This window comes from Cervus elaphus, chromosome 10, assembly GCF_910594005.1.
Source record: "Cervus elaphus chromosome 10, mCerEla1.1, whole genome shotgun sequence".
Lineage (NCBI taxonomy): Eukaryota > Metazoa > Chordata > Mammalia > Artiodactyla > Cervidae > Cervus > Cervus elaphus.
In genome coordinates this window covers 15,547,291-15,560,855 of record NC_057824.1, presented here as the reverse complement: position 1 = coordinate 15,560,855, position 13,565 = coordinate 15,547,291, and the positions used below count along the sequence as shown (strand labels likewise).

At 61.2% G+C, this 13,565-nt stretch overlaps 1 protein-coding gene across 3 annotated transcripts in view; it reads left to right on the top strand.

The window, feature by feature from the left end:
* LMF1 (lipase maturation factor 1) overlaps positions 1-13,358 on the top strand; it is a 51,096-nt gene extending 37,738 nt beyond the window's left edge. The window contains exons 6-11 of one of the 3 annotated variants that reach the window (XM_043915800.1): positions 1,007-1,174; positions 10,978-11,161; positions 11,614-11,767; positions 11,914-12,097; positions 12,700-12,812; positions 13,135-13,358. In XM_043915800.1, the coding sequence (XP_043771735.1) occupies positions 1,007-1,174; positions 10,978-11,161; positions 11,614-11,767; positions 11,914-12,097; positions 12,700-12,812; positions 13,135-13,309 (978 nt within the window). In that variant the 3' untranslated portion in view covers positions 13,310-13,358. Of the gene's footprint in view, positions 1-1,006; positions 1,175-10,977; positions 11,162-11,610; positions 11,768-11,913; positions 12,098-12,699; positions 12,813-13,131 lie in introns of all 3 variants that reach the window. The other 2 variants (XM_043915801.1, XM_043915798.1) reach the window with 2 other exon arrangements.
* The last annotated feature ends 207 nt before the right edge of the window (positions 13,359-13,565 follow it).

Sequence of the window (13,565 nt, the reverse complement as noted above, 5' to 3'; positions counted from 1 at the left end):
TTGGCCCAGCCCTTCCCTCTGCAGTGTGGGAGGCCTGGGTTCAATCCCTGGGTTGGGAAGATCCCCTGGAGAAGGGAAAGGCTACCCACTCCAGTATTCTGGCCTGGAGAATTCCATGGACTGTATAGACCATGTGGTTGCAAACAGTCGGACACGACTGATCGAGCTTCACTCATTCACTTCCCTCTGATGGCGGGTGGCAGCCATACTGTCTGTATGTGTGCATGTGTGGGCCATGCGGGTGCAAAGGACACAGGGCCCCAGAGGAGGAGTGCACAGCAGACCCCAGCGCCCTTGTTGGACCCGCTCTGCACAGACACGGAGAGGCACACTCCGAGTCAGTGGGGCTGTGGGTCCACCGGGTCTGGGGCCACGGGAACCTGGTGTCCCGCCCGGCACCATGCCCTTCACGGACAGCTGGATGTCCACAGCGGCCACCCCAGCCCCACATGATCGGCACAGCTGGCCCCTCTGCGGATGGCCGCGTGTGCGGGGAGGACAGGGCCCGTCAGCTGGGCCCTGGGCGCTGGCGCCACGGCTGAGTCAACACTCGGGCCTTGGGGACCTGCCGCGCCCGCCCACCCCGCACACATGTGGAGGCCATTCCCAGGAACACACACATGGGGCCGGGACCCCGCGCCCCCAGCCTACATGTCCTCCAAGAGGAACTCCACGTGTGAGCTCCTGCGGTCCCGCCTCCTCCCCACACCCTGTCCCTTCGCGGGGGGCTCGCCAGCGCCCGAGCATCTCAGCGCTGTGACCACAGGTGCCCCCCCATCTCTGAGCGCCTGGTCACCAGGGCCCTCGGGGGTCCCTGAGGGGTCGGCATCAGAAGTACAGGAAATCTAGGAGCGCCAACTCAGCCGTGCAAGCTGCTGGAGGGGTGCCTCTCCGGCCAGGGCGGCCCCAGAGCCCCCTCGGCCTCCTGGGCCGCCAGTGGGAGCACGGGGCAGGGTGCAGAGGGCGGGTCCCCTGGGCGCAGCTCAGGGCCGCCACCTGCCCACAGACACAACCAGTGCCCAACCCCGTGGCCTACTTCCTGCACCGCTCCCCGTGGTGGTTCCACCGCTTCGAGACGCTCAGCAACCACTTCCTGGAGCTTCTGGTGCCCTTCTTCGTCTTCCTCGGACGGCGGATGTGCATCGTCCACGGGGCCCTGCAGGTTCTGTTCCAGGTGAGCAGCCGCGCCACGGAGAGCCTCAGCTCCCATGTCCCGTCTGCCACGCCTGTGGGGGGTGGACCCGCAGGGCCCTGTCGCCCCCTGGACCGGGCCCCCATCTTCCTGCTCCTGGGCGTGGGGGCCCATGTGCCAAGCTGCCCCAGACACAGGCTCCATGGGACCGCTGGGGGGAGGGGACCCACAGCAGGAGGGAGCCTGTGGCTTGGTTGGTTGCTTACTGTGGCTGCGTCTACCAAGTTCTCTTGTTTCTTGTTTACTAGAAGTTTTATGCTTTTTGTTTTGGGTATTTTTAGTCATAAGTGGGTGAGGTTTAGCAAAAATGCAACCACAGTCAGTTACCTTCCTAGGATGAATCAAACTCAAGTCATGCTGTGTATATGCCAACACATTCCTGGGTACACTTGCTACCGTTTTGTCTGGGTTTTTCGCACTGTCAGTGAGGTTCGTCGGTGGTTTTCTGTCCACGCTGGCCGTGTCTGGCTCTGCTCCGGGTCTCGCGCTCACCCTCGAAGACAGGACGGAACCGTTGCTCCAACATCCCCACCCGGCCCAGGCAGGGGCTGGTGGGCGGAGCAGGGTCTGTGTGGCCACTGACAAACTTTGGTGGCTGCCGAATGTGAAGGGTCTCTGTTTTCTGTAGGTTTTTTAATGGCAAACACTTTCCTTGGAATCTGTCCATTTTATCTGCTTTCAGACGTCCTGGTCAAGGAACAAGCTGTGGTAGTCTCCTATTTCGCAGTCTGGATTTGTGTCCTTTCCTTGGGAGTTGTCACTCATGATGCTCAGATTCTATCCCAGCCAGCCTGGTGCTCTTTCAATGAAAAGCTCCTGCACTTATTTCCACAGCTTTGTTTTCTCTTTGCCCTTGTTTAGCTCTCCTCTGAGGTTTTTCTCATTCCATTCTTTTCTCTCTCCTAATTAGCAAGTATACTGTTTCTTTCAGGCGAGCACATGCTAAATCCCTGTCCTTGCCGCCATGATGGTCCTGTGGCTTCGATGTGCCATCATGGCCTCCCCTACCCACCTGCTTTTGCTGCCAGTATTTTAAGCTCTACTTTGCTTTTAATCAACCGACTTTTTAAGAACAATTTTAGACTTACAGAAAAACTGAGCCAAGAGTACAGAGAATAAATACCCTTACAGACTTGCGTCTCTACTTAGTGATGTGCAGCTGAGGTTGCTTGTGTCTGTCTGTGGGTGGAGAGCTCATCTCACTGCTGACTGATACTTCACTGTCTGGATGCACCACAGCTTATTCCGGACTTGGCTGTAGGGCAAAACCCTGGCTGGCCGGTGACCCTTACTCCCAACAGCCTCTGAGGAGGGACACCCCCAGGAGCCCAGGGGCACTCCTCCACATCCCTGCCCTGCACACACTTCAGCTCAGGCAGAGGCTCAAACACTCTTGAGGTCCGGCAGCATGGACACAGCCTCACGCTGGACGGTCCTCCACTGGCACAGGATGCCCAACTGCTGGTTCCCCCTTCCTCTGCCAATGGAGAACATGGGTCCCGCTCCTGAGGCAACTCAGACGACCCGCCCGGCACATAGCCTCTGCAGGAACCCGGGTCTGCTCAGCCTGCATGGTCACCAGGGTGACCGTGAATCACTTTTGAGACTGCGGGGGCATTAATGAGTTGCTGCTTCAGCTGCTTTCACCAACCTGGGACCACTGGAACCCTCTCAGGGCTGTAAATGTGGCAGGGGCATTCCTGGCATCCCTCAGGCTTCACTGACTAGTTTCTCTCCAGAAATCTGAGCCCAGCTCTGGCAAGTGGTAAGGAAAAGCAAATGGCCATGTCACAAAAAAATAAGGAAGTTTGGGTTACTGCTGTAGGTGGAAAGGTTCAGCTACTTGAAAATAGGATTTGGGAAGGTATTTATGTTGACATTTGACCCAGCAGCCTCAAAATGCCTTTGTTTATTCCCAGTGCACGTGATGTCTCATGGCATTTTTGGATGAAGACCGTCTAACTGGACTGGCCTGGCTGAGTGTGTCCCGGGCCAGGGCACTGGCACCTCCACTGTGGGGGCCATGCAGACTTGGGGGGTTCAGGGGTAGGTGGCTCCCAGGCCACATGGCTGGGTCTCCACCCAGCTCTGGGTCTGCTGCCTGGGTGGACAGTGGTAGACGGTGGTGGCACAGGGACACTGGGCAGAGAAGAGCCGGAGCTGGACTCTGAAAGGTCATGCCAACTTGTGGTCCTGGACGTCACTCTCAAAGGCCAGCCATGCACTCACCTTCTGTCCCCCAAGGCCCTGGAAGCCTTGGTCCAGGCACGTCCCAGTGTCATCTTCACCCACCCACACAGTGCCCAGGACAGGCCCAGGCTGCAGCTCTTCTCTGAGGCCTGCTCTGCTGCCCTCCTGGGGCTAGGCCTCAGCTGCCCAGAGCAGAGAGGACCAATGGCCCCCGGCTCTGCAAGGCCGCCTCCCGGGCACACGGCCCTCTGCAGGCGTGGCACTGGGTACTGTGGGTTTGCACGTTGCTCTCGTCTCCACGCCCGCGACCCCAAGGGTCCCTGGCTCTGTTTGTTTCCGTTTGTTCCCCAGGAGAGGGCTGAGGATGTGAGCACTCGCACCTCCTCCCACGCTCAGTTTGCACAGCTGTTCCGGAAGGTTCTGTGAGTTCTCCAGGGACGGCCTGTTGTCTACTTAGGGAGGCGCACCACCCCCACCTCGGACCCCCATGCTCTGCCAAGGAGAGACCCTGCAGGGCCAGTGGTCAGCTTTTGCTGTGGGCCTGGATGGACCTCCTATCCCAACGTGGACCAGGCCCTCACCAGCCCCATGGCTCCTGGTCCACGCAAAGACACACCTCACATCCCAGACTCCTGTCCTGACCTCCCACCACGTCCGGCTTTTTCTAACCTCCATGACATCAGCCACAGCCCAGGGGACATCGCTGTGGGGACATCACTACAGCTTTGGGGACAGAGAGCTGCCCCCACCAGCCTAAGTGAGCTCCCCGCAGCTGGAGTAACATTGTAACTGCCTGGGGATTCTGGCCACAGCATGTCACGTGCGAGCACCCCTCCCCTTCCTTGAGGGGCATCTCCTGGGCCCAGGGTCGCACCTCACAGCTCATCTTCCCACTGGCCGCCGGCATAGGGTCACGGCCAGCGTGTGCTGGACAGGGGTGCCACGACGGCCTCCTGAGTCCTTGGCGCTCCTGCTGCCACGTTAGAAACAGGCCTCTGTCCCCAAACGCTCTGGTGAACCTCATTCTCTGGGTCAGGCCCCCCAGCTGGGCACACAGGGGAGTGACAGGGAGGGGTGTCTCTGGGCCCAGGGGACCCACCAAGGCAGGACTGGGGTGGGAAAGCTAGGCATTGCTCGGAGGTTGTTAGGGCCACACACGGACTTAGGCTGCCGAGTCCTCATGCAGCTGGAACTGCGGGGCCTCAGGAGCCTGCCGGGCCAGAGCGTTCCTGGTTGTGGCCTGTGGGCCAGCAACCGGGGCCTTGCCTCGCCCCCCAACCAGAGCCCCTCCTGTCACACCCAAACGGTCAGGGCCACTCAGGTGGCCATGCCAAGGAGGGAGTGTCCTCATCTCCTGGGCTCCAAAGCTGGAGAGCCTGAGCCAGTGGCCGGAGGACCGCGCCCAGGGCAGGCTAGCCAGACGCCGGCCGTCATGGAGGCAGCTTGTGGCCCTGGCCCTCCTGCAGCTGTCAGGAGAAAGGACTGCCCTGGCGCTGGCCCCACACCACTCCTGCAGCTGAGTCTGCAGCCGGGACATCAAGGTCATTGGGCAGAAGGCTGAGGCCAACCAGCAAAGCCTCCTCAGGACACAGAACTCAAAGCCCCAGACCTCGAAAGGCTGCCCTGGGCTGTGCTGTGTCCTCGCGCGCATGGACCCAGGCCTGTGGCCCCGCGGCTCTGGCTAGGAGCGCCAGGGCTGCACGGCAACGGCCTCTCTCCAGGGCTCACACTGGCGTGGCGTGGCAGGGCAGGGCAGGGAGGGGTGGGGGGGCTATTTCCAATCCTCCTTTTCAAAGATGGAGAAGCCCCCCCCTCAGAAAACACAGGGCCTGAGCTGACTCCCGGGGTCCCAGCCCCACATGTGCTGAGCCGCCCGACCCCTCCCTCGGGTGCCCCAGTCAGACCAGCCATGTTTGCCATGAGCGGGTGGGAGAGACTGTGGTCCCCCAGGGGTGGCCTGGCGTCTGTCTCTCCAGGCTTGGGTTACAGCCAGTGAGACGATGGGGTCCCAGACCAAGGCCAGGGGAGGCGCGTGCAGCGTCATTGCTGCAGGAGCCACACCAACTGAAGCCTCACGCCATGCTGAGTTGTGGCCCTCACGGGTCCAGAGGCGCCCAGAGCCCCTGCGATGGCTCTCGTTCCGGATGGAAAGTAACTGGTTTGGAACAGAAACGAGGGGAAGAAAGGACCCCAGGGAACCCTGCTGGCTAAGTGGGGTCTTCCCATCACAACCGCAAGTTCTCACTCACTGTTAAAGCTTTGCAGCCATCACTCCAGCAGCCGCGACCATGCTGCGTGACTGACTCATTTAAGCAGCCTACAGGCTGCCGTGTCCAGCCCCTGCCTGCCGGCATGCGTGTCCTGCTCGCTCGCTTTCCCTTTGTGTTCCATAGTTTTCTAACATTTCTTACACAGGCTGCTGGCAGGTGACTTCCCTTCAGCCCTCTGGGGTCTCTGCTGGGGAGTCTGGGGGCCCTGAGCCGCCAGCCCTCTGGCCATGACTTCTCCCCTCTGGCAGCCTCTGTGATTTGTTTCAGTTTTTCAGCATGTTGATTCAATGTGCCTTGGGTGTGGCTTTCTTCAAGTTTATCCTGTTTTGAGATTTCCTAGGCTTCAGTGATCTGTGTGTAGTTCTTATCACTGAGAAGTACCTTCGTGTTCCTCTGCGCCCCCTCCCCTCCCGGGGTTCAAGTCACTCGCCCGCCAGGCTGGTTGGCTCCGTCCCCTAGGCCCTGCTCAGGTCCACTTCTCCCAGTGCCTCACTTCACAGAGCTCCTGTGGTCCTGGCTCAAATTCACTGACTCCTTCTTTTACAGTGTCAGTTTTGTCAAAAGCCTATCCAGTGAATTGTTTTATATGATACTTTTTAAACTCTCAAGTTACCGTCCAGTTCTTTGGCATTTTCATATTTCTCTTACTTAGGACTGTCTTAAGCCCCTTCATTTTTGACAGTAGCTGTTTTCACATTCTTAGCCACCGGCTTCAGCCCGTTTCTGGCTTCTGACTGCCCCTGGCAAGTTTTTTCTCTGCCTGTGCCTTCAGGCTACTCAACACTTCCAGTCTGTTACCTTTCGGTCAGTGCTGCGGATTCTCTCCTGACAGCTGCTGATTCCCTTACAAATCACTTTCTGAGCCTCTTGGACACACAGTGTCCCTCCACATGAGTTCCCAGGACTCGGGGGTCTTCCAGACCCGAGTGAGGTCAGCAAGGACAAAGCCTGGGTGGGTCAAGCACTTTCCCCGGGCTCACGGAGGAGGCCCATCCTCCGAGCTCCGTGGCCAAGGAAACCCAGGCGGGACTGCAGCTCTCGGTTCCTGAGCCATCTGCCCTGTGCCCATGTGGCAAGCCAGTCCCTCCAGCTCCTGGCATCTCAGACGCTTCGTTTTTCCAAATGCAGTCGTTCGTGTGGCCTCTGAGCATAAAGCAGACCTGCCCCGAGGTGCAGCCCTGCTTCTTGGGGTGGAGACGGCGGCCGTGGGGTCTTGGGAAACTCGGCTGAGCAGGGCAGAGGAAGTGTGCGGGGAGCAGGGGCAATGCCGGTGTCTGTGGGCCTCGCTCTCGATCCTCGTCCGCGGTAGGGGTGGCGGGTCCTGACACCACCAGGCCGCCTCATGCTCAGCTCAGCTCTCAAGTGGGACCCTGCGTCCTAATCACCCTTCTTCACGTTCCTGCTGCTCCCTCATTCGTGGAGCTGAGTGGAGACCACTGTGGGGCTCCGAGCTCAGTTGGCAGGTGTCCTGCCTCCCTGGGCTGCCTTCCTCACTTTTCCTTCCTTTTCTTCTAATTTTTTAACACTTTTCAGGCTAAAGGCTTACACTGTTTTACTTTTGACTCATCTTTGGAAATGGGAAATGGCCAGAACACATGTGGGCTGAGGTCTTGCTCCAGTAAGCGATCAGGTACCCTCATCCCAGGACTCCTCAGGCCCGAGAGCACCGTTCACTCTTGTCCGGGAGTTGGCCTGGGAGCTGTTGGGTCTGCTGCATCATTTCCCTCAAAGGGCCTCCTGCGTCTGCACCACATCACAGACAGTCCTCCAGTCAGTCTCCTAGATCACGATTCTCACTGAGCGTCATTCCTTCTGCTGCTCGCCAGTCTGGGTTTCAGCATGGCACGTGTACATGTGAGGGTGCAGAGGAACAGATGCTGCTCACTCCTAGGGGTCCTTCATGTTAGAAGCATCCTGCCTGGGTTTCTCTGGATGCCTCGGGGGTCACGGGAGCCCAAGTGGCCAGAAGGCAAGGCTATGGCTCAGTGAGGGTGCGGACTGCACCAGCCACACCTGGGAGGTCTGCCCTTGGGCCACCTGGGGTGAACGTGGGCAGGTGGCTCCAGGAAGCCCCTGCATCATGACGGGGGCAGTTGGAGTGTGGCTAGAGTGGTGGGACTGCTGGCTTCTCCCAGAGCCTAGCAGCTCTGAGCACACGGCCACCTGTCAGCTGCCCGCAGGGCCTGAGCAGGCACCAGGCTCGAGGGCAATGTGATGGTGGATGGGGCTGGCTGCTCCCCGCACCTTCTCAAGGGCTGCGGGACGCGGGCGGAGCCCCCAGGGCCAGACCCAGAGGTGTCTTCGCGATGGAGGCTATGGTGCACCAGGGGCTTCTCCCCAGCTCTTGCTGCTGTCTCAGTCGAGAACTGGGCAGTAAGCAGAGGGCTTGCCACCCATGTGGCCCCACAGCTGCACCAGGATGGCAGACCCCCGGGGACCGGCCTGTCCTCACCCTCCATCTCCCATCCTTACTTACCGTGGCACAGCTAAGCCACAGAGAGAACAGAGCCCCACCCAGCTGACCAGCCCACCCCCAAGCACAATGCATTGGTGGGGGTGTCAGGAGGGGTAAAGGGCCAGTTCCCCTAAGCCCACGCTGACACAGAGGAGGGACCAGTGGAGCATCTAAGGACTTGCTGGTCTGGAGACGAGGTCTGCCCAGGGGGAGCTGGGCCCGGGCCACATGACCCCTGCCGCCCCCATGGTGGTGGAGGGCCTACCAGCACCCCAGCCCAGACCCTCAGGAGCCCATGGTCTCAGCAGACCCCAGGGCAGAGCCCTGTCAGCCCCAAGCAGCCCTGCCAGCTCAAGACCAGAGGCCCAGGGACCTCAAGGGGCCAGACGTGGCTGCAGGAGAGACCACCAGCTCAGGGCAGACACAGGTGGGGCCACTTTGGGCACCAGGGTTTGTTAACATCCTAGACAGTGAAACATAGAAACTATTTTTAGGCTCAGAACCAGGAAAACTAGTTTTCCAGAGTAATGCAGGGAGAGATTTCCCTGGTGGGCCAGTGGTTCGGACTCCACACTTCCACTGCAGGGGGCACGGGTTCAATCCCGAGTCGGGGGACTAGGATCCCCCACTCTGTGCAGCACAGCCCAAAAAAAACCCAAAGTAATCCAGGGAGAGCTACACATCTCACATCACGCCCCGCGAAACCCTGCTGTGGTGCACAGAACTGACTCGTCAGAAACCCAGCTCCCCGCTGCACCTGTCTCAGGCTGGCACCCGTGACCACATGCTCTCCCTGTCACCAGGGTGGAGACGCAGCTTTAATGCCAAATCAAGGAGCGAGTATCACCCGAGCCTCGCCTGGCCATACAGCTCCGGCCTGGACCTGTGGTCTCACCTCCTCCCTCAACAGCCCACTCAGCCCGGACCCATGAAGCAGAGGGGCCCACTGGCGGCAGATACGCATGCAAGCGACCTGGGTGGGCACTCGGTCACTCTGCTACTAGGGGGCTGTCAGCCTGTCTGGGTCTGACTGCTCTACAGAAATGTGTTCATCTGGTTGGACAGCGGAACTTGATGAAATCCTCCTTACTCCTCTCATCACCATGGCGACTGCGCCATGGGCACTGCGGGTCTGCAGTCATTGAAGGTCTGCTATCACTGAGGGTCTGTTTACTTGCTGGTGCTGCTGGTCCCCATTTCCTTCTACTTTGCTGACCTGCAGCTCCTGGTGTCATTTCCCCTTTTCTGAGGCAGTGCTTAAGGCGGTGTCTCCCTGCAGACACCTCCACATGGACTTCCCACAACTGAGACCCCCGTGGTCCCAGAGCTCCTGCTTCCTCACGGGTCTGAGGCCCACCTCCCCCAGGGGCAGATCCTGGACCAGAGCAGAGCCAGTGTGACCCTTATCTCACACTTTTCCCAAAAAACTAATTTGAAATGGATCCAAGACCTAAACATAATAACCAGACCTGGAAAACTCTTTATATCTCTGAATGAAGAAAAGATTTCTTAGATAGAACACAAAAAGCAAAATTGTAAAGTTTTTTTAAAAAGTGTAACTTGGACTTCCTGAAAATGGAAAATGTCACCTCTTTGAAAACTATGTAATGAAGATGAAAAGGCTGCAGCTGGCAGTCTGCGTGCTGACAGGACATGCTCTGCCAGGACCTGCACTCAGCGAGGTGCTGGGGTGTCCGGGTGCACCCCTCACCCTCCCTGGCCTCCAGCCAGCCCCCTGCTGGAGCCTCCTCCCCTGTGTCTGTCACTCCTGTAGGGACGCAGAAGCTCTGTGTGCAGTTGGCCTGGGGCCCTGGGGCCCTGTGCTCAGAGGCGCCTGCCAGGCACATGGGCGGGCATGACCCTGCAGCCTCTCCTCGCGAGTGAAGACCACCCCACTTCCGGCCACACCCTTGACAGCCAGGTCTGCATCAAGTAGAAGGTGCCACTTTCAGTCTCTAGAACAGCTGACAGACATGTGGTTACCAGAAGGGACCCTGTGGAGCTTCTGGCTGGGAGGCAACCCCTGGATGCAGGTGGCGACACTGGTGGACAGACCAGGGAGCGGAAGCCCCTTCTGTCCTGCACTTGGGGGACCTTAGCTCTTGACAAGTTGTCTGGTTGGTGCCAATCCCAGGGGACTAAGTACATGTGGGCTTCCTGGACCCTGGTCATCCAGGCTCACAGAGGCACTCACCGGATCCAGCTGGGCCCATGGAGGCTTCTCAGGAGGGGCAGTGACCAGACACTCGGGCAGTCACCTGGCAGACAGCACCGGGAGGTTCACGAAGACAGGGTCTGGCTAAACTGCATCCAGGTGCAGGCTGACCTCGCAGGCCGCCTGTCCGGGGGAAACCCGGGCTCAGGACCGGCCTCGTGCCTGGTCACTCCGTGGTGGAAGCCGGGCTGGCACAGGCACGTGCACCAGCGCACTCCCAAATCCTGGTCCAGGGGAGCAGCAGGAGCCCCATCCAGACCCCGCCCCAGTGAACGACAAGCTGCAGGGCCCTGGGGCTGGCTGTTGAGGAAGCCGCCCCGGGCCTGCTGCTCACCAGTCACGGTCACAGCTGCCAGACACAGCCTCGTCCTCGCCCGGCTGTGCAGCTGAGAACCCCAGCAGCCTCCGCACAGGGCCAAGGCCAGACTCGGGGTCAGCAGGAGGGGTCTCACCAGAGGTACAGGGCAGAGCTCACCTCTGAGGTCGTTTGGGACATGGGCATCCCCGGGCCGGTCTGAGGGAGGCCGGGTGAGCGGCCTGGGTGGGGAGGGGCGCTGGGCACCTGGGATCAGCACAGGCTTGGGGAGGGCGTGACCCCGGCCCGTATGTCACCACGGCTTGTGAGGTGCAGCAGCTGGAGCCCGTCTCCCTGCAGGTGGTCCTCATCATCAGCGGGAACCTGAGCTTCCTGAACTGGCTGACCATCGTGCCCAGCCTCGCCTGCTTTGATGATGCCACCCTGGGTGGCCTGTTTCCCTCGGGGCCTGGCCGCCTCAAGGACCAAGTCCTGAAGATTCAGGAGGAGGAGGCCCAAGGGGCTGGAGCCCCGCGGACGCGTGGTGGGTGACACTGGAAGGTGGGTGTGGCTAGGGAGCCCAGGTGGTCCCTGTGTCTGGTGCCAGTCAACCTCGGAGGCCCTGGCACCCGGCCCCGTGCCCACCCCAGTGGCCTGGGAGACAGAGCAGCGTCTCCACGCCTGGGCAGGGTCACTTTCGTCTGCTTGGTATGGACGTGTGTCCTGGTCCCCAGCACAGAGACCTCAGTTGCTACTGCTCCAGCCCAGATCTTGGGACAGCTTGGGGGCTGGGGGGGGCTGAGAGGAGTGGCCATGTTCCCACATCAGCCTGGAAGGTATCCCAGGCTCAGGGAGAAGGGGGCTGCATGTGGTGGGAGCCCTTCCCCGACTCCCTGAGGGACCAGCTGTGCCTCTCTTGGTCTCCGTGGGCCCAAGGGTCCGCAGAGAGGCCAGGCCTGGGGGTCGCAGCCCACTCACTGTGCCCCCTCCCAGCAGGCTGCGTGGCACGGAGCACAGTCAACCTGGTGCTGGGCATTCTGGTGGCCTGGCTCAGCATCCCTGTGGTCCTCAACTTGCTGAGCCCCCGGCAGGTCATGAACAGCTCCTTCAACCCCCTCCGGATCGTCAACACATACGGGGCCTTCGGCAGGTACCTCAGGGCCACTGAGACCCCGGGGTAGACGCACATATACGGCCAGCCCCCGCCTGCACCCCCAGCCTTACTGTGGCCTGCTCGGGTCGGGGGTCAGAGTGGGGAGGCTCAGCCCTGACATGGCCCCTCCCCGTCCCCGCCAGCATCACCAGGGAGCGCACAGAGGTCATCCTGCAGGGCACGGCCAGCGCCAACGCCAGCGCACCCGACGCCTCCTGGGAGGACTACGAGTTCAAGTGCAAGCCTGGGGACCTGAGGCGGCGCCCCTGCCTCATCTCACCGTACCACCACCGCCTGGACTGGCTCATGTGGTTCGCGGCCTTCCAGGTGAGGCCCTCGGTGGAGAGGCCCCGCAGACACAGGATGAGGCCAGGGGGTCCGTGCTGGGGCGTGGCCCACGTGAACCTGCCAGGGCCCCCTCAAAGCTGGGCCTCCCTGCTGGCTTCTCAGAGTGCTTCCCCCAGAGCAAACAAGGCAGGCGTGGCCAGCAACAACACAGCCAGCATCCATGGAGCCTTCGCTCAGACCCAAGCAAACCGGCAGGACTGTGCCCCCTGCCCAGGACGACAGCCTCCAGGAGGCTCAGTCACATGCCTGGGACTGCTGGTCCTGCCGATGACAAAGCCAGGCCCGGCCCCGCTCCACCCAGGTCCCTGAGGACAGCAGGGGGTCAGGCGCCCAGGAGAGCAAGCAGGCAAGAATAGGAAGGACCAACACCACAGGGTACAGGCCCCCAGGAAAGCCCCCACTCAGGAGAGCTGACTGCTGAGCGCACTGAGTCAGGGCTCCCAGGCCGACTGCCTGAAGGCTGGCGGCTGTCAGGAGCGAGGGGCGGGGTGCACACACGTGGGGGCTCTCAGAGTGGGGGTGGTGGCTGCAGACACTGAGCTGTCTGCACCCCAAGGACCCCATCCTCTCCTCACCCCCAGACCTACGAGCACAACGAGTGGATCATCCACCTGGCGGGCAAGCTCCTGGCCAACGACGTGCAGGCCCTGTCCCTGCTGGCCCACAACCCCTTTGAGGGCCGGGCCCCGCCCAGGTGAGATGCCCCTGCCAGACAGGCCCCCGCTGCAGCCTCGGCTGCCCCTCAGGGCTTCTTCCCTAAATGCAGAGCTCTGCCCTGGGGGCCGGCCCAGCCCAGAACCAGGCCTGGACACAGCAGTCCCGAGGCCCCACACACCCACTGAGGACCGTGGGCTCAGTCCGCAGGCCCTGAGGCTTGGCCCTTCTGCTCCTGACCACCCCCCCCCGCCCCGCCCACCATCACGGGCTGGGCCTCTGGCTGCTCCTGGCCAGGCACAGCCCAGCTCTGCACCCAGGGCTGTCAGGGGCCAAGGCTGCCCGCTGCCCTCGCCTTGCAGGTGGGTCCGAGGAGAACACTACAGGTACAAGTTCAGCCGGCCCGGGGGCAGGCACGCGGCTGAGGGCAAGTGGTGGATCCGCAGGCGGCTCGGCCCCTACTTCCCGCCTCTCAACCTCCAGGACTTGCGGGGCTACTTCACGTCCCGGGAGTGGCCGTACCCAGAACCTGAGTAGAGGCGGCCCAGGGCTTTTGCCGGGAAATAAAGCAGGAGGACAGCGGCTAGCTGCTCTGAGTGAGGGTCTCCATCCACAAGGGCGTGTGGGGAAGCAGGGCCGGAAAGCAGGGGCTGCTGGCCCAGGCAGGGGTCCGTGCTTCCTTGTCTCCATGCGCCCCACGTCACGGTTCACCAGGGGCTCCTGAGGCCCCCGCCCTGGCTGCGCTCCCGGTCACCAGGCCCCCAGACCCGGTCCCAGTGCTGCTCGCAGCTCC